The sequence below is a fragment of the Grammomys surdaster genome, unplaced genomic scaffold, assembly GCF_004785775.1.
Source record: "Grammomys surdaster isolate TR1022 unplaced genomic scaffold, NIH_TR_1.0 126158, whole genome shotgun sequence".
Classification (NCBI taxonomy): Eukaryota; Metazoa; Chordata; class Mammalia; order Rodentia; family Muridae; genus Grammomys; species Grammomys surdaster.
In genome coordinates this window covers 2,574,505-2,582,733 of record NW_021620966.1, presented here as the reverse complement: position 1 = coordinate 2,582,733, position 8,229 = coordinate 2,574,505, and the positions used below count along the sequence as shown (strand labels likewise).

General features: G+C 39.5%; 1 protein-coding gene across 1 annotated transcript in view; it reads left to right on the top strand.

Moving 5' to 3' along the window:
• The window catches only part of Stxbp3 (syntaxin binding protein 3), a 46,887-nt gene that overhangs the window by 15,699 nt on the left and 22,959 nt on the right, over positions 1-8,229 (top strand). Inside the window, exons 5-6 of the mRNA XM_028757388.1 lie at positions 2,702-2,780; positions 4,038-4,138. Coding sequence (XP_028613221.1) covers positions 2,702-2,780; positions 4,038-4,138 — 180 coding nt within the window. The remainder of the gene's footprint in view (positions 1-2,701; positions 2,781-4,037; positions 4,139-8,229) is intronic.

Here is an 8,229-nt window from a genome sequence, read left to right as displayed (position 1 = left end):
TTTCAGTTGTTTTCCTGACAATATGGCTTGACTTGCTTCTTGAGCCAGACTTCAAGTATAGTATTGGATTCACTGTTTTCTGTGTAATATCTTCTTGTTTGTTTTTTGAGACACGTTCTCATTATGTGTCCTAGACTAGCCAGGAAATGACTGTTTATAGTCCAGGCTGGCCTTGAATTCTCAGACTCCTCTTGGCTTAGCCTCCCAAATACTAGAATCACAGGCATGAGCTCTGAGAATGCATTTTTTAACACTGTTTCTTTACTCCCACTTTTAACTCTACTAGATATTAGGAAAGCAAGCAAACAGAAAACGATGCACAAAAAATACATCTGCATATTGACTGTTAGGAACAGAATTTTTTTTTTTTTTTTTTTTTTTTTTTTTTTTTTTTTTTTGGTTTTTCGAGACAGGGTCTCTCTGTGTAGTCCTGGCTGTCCTGGAACTCACTTTGTAGACCAGGCTGGCCTCGAACTCAGAAATCCGCCTGCCTCTGCCTCCCAAGTGCTGGGATTAAAGGCGTGCGCCACCACAGCCCGGCTAGGAACAGAATTTTTTTAATGATATTTTATAATTTATCCTTCAAGAAAAAAATTCATGACTGGAAAAATATTACAGCCTAAAAGCACCATGTTTAGCTGAGCATGTGGCTCAAGCCTTCAATTCTAGCTCTTGGGACGAAGGAGGAGATGGATCTCTGTGAGTTTGGGGCCTACCTGTTCTACATAGCAAGTTCTAGTGCAGCCAGGCCTATACAGTAAGACTATCCTAGAAAAGAAAACCAAACCAAACCATACTACTTTTCACCTAACAAATTGTGAAAAGAGTTGTGTGTATGTGTGTACACACACACACACACATTCTCTCTCCATTTTAGCTATCCATGGTTAATGAAGCAAAATTTGCCATATACTCTTACACTGATAATGGTACTATCAGTATAAGAAATGGATTTGCCATTGTCAAGAAGCTTTTTAAAATATTATGTCTGGAGTAAGGGATAAATGTTTAAATTAAGATGGTAGGGAAAAAAAAGATGGTAGGAATAAATCAATTAAGTTCTTAGAATTGATAAAAAGTAGTATAAAAGACCATATAGCCATTAACAATAAGGCTTGTGTGAATCTAATGACTCAGGAATTCATTTTTAATGTGACAAAAGGATCCACAACTACATACTCAGTAAGTAGCAGAAAATTAGAGAAAGCAGAGTCCTGACTGGGACCCTTGTATCTGTCTACCCACACCAACTTCACTTTTTCTCTTACTTTGAATCAGTTGCCTGCTGGCCTTGCAAGCTTCTGTAAATGGGTGAGGCCTTGGAGTCTTTGGGAGCACTGTGAAGAACCATACTGTGAGCTTTGCTTCCTCGAGCCTGCGAACTTCATCAGGGCTCCAGATGAGATACATAGACAGCTTCAGGGAGGCTGGCTGATGTCAGAAGGGCCTTAGTGCTATGTGTACTTTGCTTTGTTGGTTTGCCCTTAGGAAGAGAAACTTTTGCCTTCCTATTCTTGTAGAAGTGGCTGTATTCAGGATCTTCCCGCAGTTAAATCTAACTCCCACGTGATTGATAAAGCATTCAGCCACACTCTAAGGAGGTCAGGCTGCCAGAGAGAAGAAGTCTGGTAAAAGGAAGAAAACATCCAGTTAGGGAAAGAACTGCTTGAAGAGTTTGCCGCCCTGAACAGGAAAGTAGCACAGCTTGGAGAGACTCATGTAGCTTCTGAAACGCTTCCCGGAGCTCAGGGTGTGGTTGCTTGCTCAGACAGCTGATGGGAGGAAAGGTACTCTGGAAATTTGAGTGAGTGAAGGGAGAGAGTAATTAACTTGCTGTCTTCATTTTCCCATCGAATGAATGAGTATATTATATATATATAAATTTAATGCTACAAAATAGTAGCTTCTTTAAAGAATTTGTGATTTGCATAGCTCCTGATGATCCATAAGTTTAGAGATGGGAATGTAGATAAAACAAGTCTTATACAAAATGATTTATTTTTGTTTTATGTGCATGTGTGTTTTGCTTGCATGTATGTGTGAGTACCACACATGTTAATGGTGCCTGCACATCTAGAAGAGGGCATCAAAGCCCCTGGCACTAGGGATAGGGATAGTTGGGGGTGGCCATGTGTGTGCTGGGAGCTAAACCCAGGTCCGGTCTTAGACACTACGCAGAGTCTAGCCCTTTATTATCTTTCTTTTTAGACTTGCCACATTAAGGCACACACTGCCAACTGTATTATCTGCTATTCTTCCTCCTTGAGACATCTACCAGACTCTAAGCCTTTTATTGTAATGTCTTAGCAGTTTTAGCTCCTTGCTTACTAACACTCTTTTTAACACTTCTCCCATGATAACCTTGGTAATTTTATTTCCATATAATACTGCCAGTATGTTGGCTTCTTAATTCCTCCAATAATCTTGTCATCTGTTGTTTCTGTCCTAGACCTCCTCGTTGCCAATAATAACATCTGGGTTTCATATCACCTTGTTACCTTATTATGTTGCCTTAATATCACTGGCTAGAAAAATGATGATTTAAAAATCAGGTTATAAGTTAAGCTTAGTAAAAGCTTATTTTATTGAAATAAAATTATAAAATAAATAAGATTATAAAAATAATCTTGGTTACTTCAAAGCCAGCATATTTAAATCAGTATTTAATAAAATATGTGTTAACCTCTCACTTCCTTTTAAGTCTGTAGATTGTTTCTTGCGAGATTTTGGAAGTAAATCTGAGAAAAAATACAAAGCAGCATATATATACTTCACCGACTGTAAGTGCCTTTCTGAGGTTATTACTACATTGTTTAACAGCCTGTTAAGTTTAGAGTATCTGCCTTTTAGTTTAATCTTTTATGTATTTATGTATTTATTCATTTATTTACTCTCCAGATTTTTTTCCCCTCCTGGTCCACCCTCCCAACTGTTCCACATCCATACCTCCTCCCCCCAACCCCCCCCACCCCTGTCCCCATGAGGTTGTCCCCACCCCACCAGACCTCTAAACTCCCTGGGGCCTCCAGTCTCTTGAGGATTATGTACATCTTCTCTGACTGAACCCAGACCCAGCAGTCCTCTGCTGTATATGTGTTGGGGACTCATATCAGCTGGTATATGCTGCTTGGTTGGTGGTTCAGTGTTTGAGAGATCTCGGGAGTCCAAGTGAATTGAGACTCCTGGTCTTCCTATAGGGTCGCCCTCCTCCTCAGCTTCTTCCAGCCTTTCCCTAATTCAACCACAGAGGTCAGCAGTTTCCGTCCATTGGTTAGGTGTAAATATCTGCGTCTGACTCTTATCAGCTGCTTGTTGGAACTTTCAGAGGGCAGTCATGCTAGGTCCCTTTTTGTGAGCGCTCCATAGCCTCAGTAATAGTGTCTAGCCTTGGGGCCTCCCCTTGAGCTGGATCCCACTTTGGGCCTGTAGCTGGACCTTCCTTTCCTCTGGCTCCCCTCCATTTTCATCCCTGCAGTTCTTTCAAACAGGAACAGTTATGAGTCAGAGTTTTGACTGTGGATTACAACCCCCTCCCTCACTTGATGCCCTGTCTTTCTGCTGGAGGTGGCTCTAGAATTTCCCTCTCCTCACTATAGGGTATTTTATCTAAGGTGCACATTTACATAGAAAGCAAAAGCAAGGAGCTAAGCCCCCAAGACATTTGTTGTGTTATGTAACTATATTTTAACAAGCCTGAAGCCTGGTGTGGTGGTGTATGCCTTTAATCCCAGCACTCAAGGGACAGAGGCAGAGGCAGAGGCAGGTGGATCTCTGAGTTTGAGGCCAGCCTGTGCTACAGAGCAAGTTCCAGGACAGCTAGAGTTCCACAGAGCAACCCTGTCCCAGAAAAACAACAACAAAAATGCCTGACATTTTCCTTATCTGTCTCATGTCTTGTAATGGGCATCTCCATCCACAGAGTAGTTTGCTTTACAAAGCCCAGTCAGTTGTTGTACAGAAAGTGTTCTTGCATGTTAGAATGATTGTTCCTAAAATGAGTAAAAATTTATATGGGCTTATGCTTTTTCTTCCCTCAGTTTGTCCTGACAGTCTCTTTAACAAGATTAAAGCATCTTGCTCCAAGTCAATAAGAAGATGTAAGGAAATAAACATTTCCTTTATTCCACATGAATCTCAGGTACTGGTAATTTTTACTTTAAAATTTTTGTTCATAATGAATTTTCAAAATTAGTTTTATGAGCTTGTTACTAAAGCATGGTTGAGGGTGTTTTATGTATATCTGGTCAATTTGTACCTAATCTACAAGTAAACATTCTCATGGTGAGTAGAGAAACATGGACAAAAATTGGAATAGAGCATTAATAATGACATTTCCACTTGGCCCCAAAGCCCATGTCTGTTAAGTTCCGTCACCGTTAGATGATGAAATTCTGAGACTTTTAGCTTTTGTAATCCTTTGTGATATCTAGACAAACTTTAAGATAAATATTTGATATCATATAACATAACTGTGGTATAAATGGTGTTTGTTTGTTTTGTTGTTGGCACACTTAATAGTAATGATGGTCGTAGTAACCACCAATAGAGTACTGACTCTGTTAGATCATTTTCTTAGGTGCTTTACATAAATTTAACAATTGCATCTTCTCAGTAGTACTGTGGCTACTTCTGTTCCCATGTTTTGTTCTGTTCTGATCTGATCTGTTTTAAGACAAGGTCTTACTATGTAGCCCTGGCTGTCCTAGAACTTACTGTATAGACCAACTCATAGAGAGTCACTTACCTCTGCCTTCCGAGTGTTGGGATTAAAGGTATGCACCACCATGCCTGGCTTCTGTACCCATTTTAAAGGTTGGAAATACAGGAGGTTAAATAACTTACCCAAAATTACACAGCCAGTGAATAGATGGCTTGTTACTCTTTGTTCCAAATGTTCAAAAAACATTTAGAAATGTTTTCAAACTACCAGGTCAATATTTGTGGATAGGAAGATCCTACATAAAGGATTTCTCTTTTAAGCTTTGCTGTCTGTGACGAAGACTGTAATCCAAATCATAAGAGTTTAACAATCTTTTTAGATTTTCTTACAATTCATCCTTCAATACAATAAATATATAAGTTTAGTGTAGATGAAAATAGGCTTCTAAAATCATGTGTGATATAAGCAATAGTGCAGTAAATGCTTTGGACATTTCCAGAACATTCGTTAACAAATACAGTTTTAGTCCCCAAAGCCATTAAGATCCTATAGTTGCTGTGTTTACAGGAAGGAATTTCATAGCAACATGATTTGATTTGATTTGATTTGATGGCTTATGGCAGAAAATGTCTGTGTTTGTAAAGAAGTCCCTTGAAAGTCTCACTGCCAGTCTGTGAAATAGGATTATTTAAAGTCCTCTCTATGCATTTTTTCTAAATTTTTTTCTCCTAATTCACTTCCTTGATCTACATCTTATGAGAATTTACTTTTAAAAATTATTTTGAGATTGTATCTGGTTCTACTTACTAATTTCTGTCTAAGTAATGTCCAGTACCATGCCTGGTTCTGCATAATAAGTTTAATTGATATGGAAATATTATGGCAAGAATAAAAATACATTGGAAATTCATGTGAAAGACTACTAAGTGCTTTAAGCTAGGAACAGAGGCTTATCTGAAGCATCATCACATCTTTTCAGAGCAAGGCATGATGGAACATGCCTGAAGTACCAGCACTAGGGAGGCAGAGGCCATCACAAGTGTAAGGCCAGCACACTCCACAGAGGGAGAGTCTATAGCAACTAGATGCTATCTGCTAGATTAAGGCAGTCTTCTCATTTCAGAACTATGAGAGATACAACATAGCCAGAGGGTGTGTAAATTAGAATTAGGTTCACTAAGTACAACAGGAAAATCTAAACTTTCAGTTGCCTAAACTGTGTGAGAATGTATTTCTTGTTTTATAAAAAGTCGGGAAATGATGCTCTTCTTCATTCTCTATTCCAGACTGCTCACCCAAAATACAAAAGTCTGGCAAATGGAAGACTGGGAGCTAGGGAAGAAAGCATCTTCTAAATAGGACTGCAGAAGAAAGGGCTGAAATAAAGGAATCCAGTTATGTTAAAAAAAAAAAAGTCAGGAAATGGGTTTTATAAGCCTTACATAGTAGATCTACAGAATTGCCAGGAGCCTATTCTTTTAGGCAGTCCCTTTGTGAGCCAGATGACTATAGAATTCCTATTTGAGTTAGCAGGACAACAGAAGATATGTAATAGAGACAGAATGAAGTAAGACTCTTCATTTGTACTGTATTAGCTAAAATTTAGTCACACTACACTAAGCACATAGGAAACTGAAAGTGTCTTATAGGAACATGTGTAGTTAGTTATACTCCCAGTGAACCGGAGTCATTACTATATAAAGTAAGCAGAGTATATTTGTTCAGGATACACGTCACAGTTAGCCACAAATGAGTGTTTACTAGGAGACTGGGAAAGCATTTGAAAAATGAATACAATTTTACTTAGTAGCAATTAAGAGGCACATTCTAGGAGGTAAGAATAATCTGAATGCAAAGATGCAGAAGCAGAAAGATGTCAGAGCTATAGGAATGTAGGTCACAGGGAGTAATAGGCAAGGCTTTCCATAAGTTGGCTGAGTCTGTGTACTGCAGGGGCTCCAGCTCCCACAGGATAACCATTACAGATGAGCTGGTGCAGAACACTTAGAACTGACCCTGAAGACTTTAAGTAGAAGTAGAGTCTTAGAAGTCATTGTGATTGGCAGGGGTTTCATTTTATATCCTCTATATTCTGGGACCTAATGGATAAGTAATTAGGAGAAGAAAATACGTTGGAACACACAGTGGTTTCTTGTTGCTCTTGTCAGTCATTTTTGTTTTGGGGATTTGTTTGTCTTTGGTAGATGTTAGGACTCAGAGCCTTGAATAAGCCAGACAAGGATTCCACCACTGAGTTATTACTCTCTCTGTCCCACACACTCCTGTGCATGTGCATGCACACACAGTGGCTCTTAGAGCTTCTTGCATGTTCCATCTCTTCTACCATTCCATAGTCAAGGCATCAGTGGGTGGGGGATGAGTTCCCTTAGGGCAGTGGTTCTCAACCTTACTAATGCTAGGACTCTTTAATATAGTTTCTCATGTTTTTGACCCCCTCAATCATAAAATGATGCTCTTTGCCACTTCATAAATATAATTTTGCTACTGTTATGAATTATAAATATCTGATATGTAGGATGGTCTTAGGTGACCCCTATGAAAGGGTCATTGACCCTCAAAGGGGTCATAACCTTCAGGTTGAGAACCGCTGCCATCAGAGAAATCTTTAGGTATAGAATAATTACATTTCTGAACAAATAACATCTCCTGCTGCACTGGGGTAGTAACTCTAAGGTGACAGTTCATGTGCAGAGTGCTTGTCGGTTGGTAATTAACACAGCAGTTGAGCCTTTGAGAGCAATGACCCTGGGTTGGCTCAGCTGAACTTTAGTCTATGCTCTTGCTGCTACTATTGGTAGTTGGTTATATTCTGGGCATAAATGACTTCGAATGAAAGGAAAAGGTTATTCACAACTTGTTCCATAAACTATGTTTATTACTTACCCACTCTTACACCCAGTGCCTTATCTAAGTTAAGAAGGGATTACTTGTACTATTTTTTGAGACAGGGTTTCTTTGTGTTGTTCTGGCTATCCTGGAACTCCTCTGTAGACCAGGCTAGACTCAAACTCAGAGATGACCTGTCTCTGCCTCCCAAGTTCGGAGTGTCCATCGCAGCCTGGCTTACTCTCACTGTTTTTGAAAACTCCAAACTTAGTTTATTGGGGAACTCTAAACTCCTTCCTATGTATCTCTCAGACAACACAGTACTCCTAGACTGCTAGCCCAGTTCTTTGCACTTCAGGAAGTGCATTTGTTAGTTGAGTAAGTGACTACATCTGAAGGATTTCATTGTACTTATGTTGTCTTGTATCTTTCACGGTGACTTGTGATTTGGGGAAGAAATTTAAGAGTGTGCCTCCAAGATACATGTCTGTACCTTGTGAGTCTTTGCTTTATCTGTACTGGGTTAAAATTCTTTATCGTTCTTTCTGCCAAGCACTAGATATGTTTAGTTTGACTCCTCCCTACTTCAGAGTCCTTCCTTTGTGCACAGGTTGTAAAAAAGCAATCAGCTCAGTCTGTATTTGAAAGAAAACTGAAGGAGTGAGGAAGACTAAGCAGGTGAGGCAGAGGAGAGGTGAAGGGGACAGGTGAGGCAGAGGAGA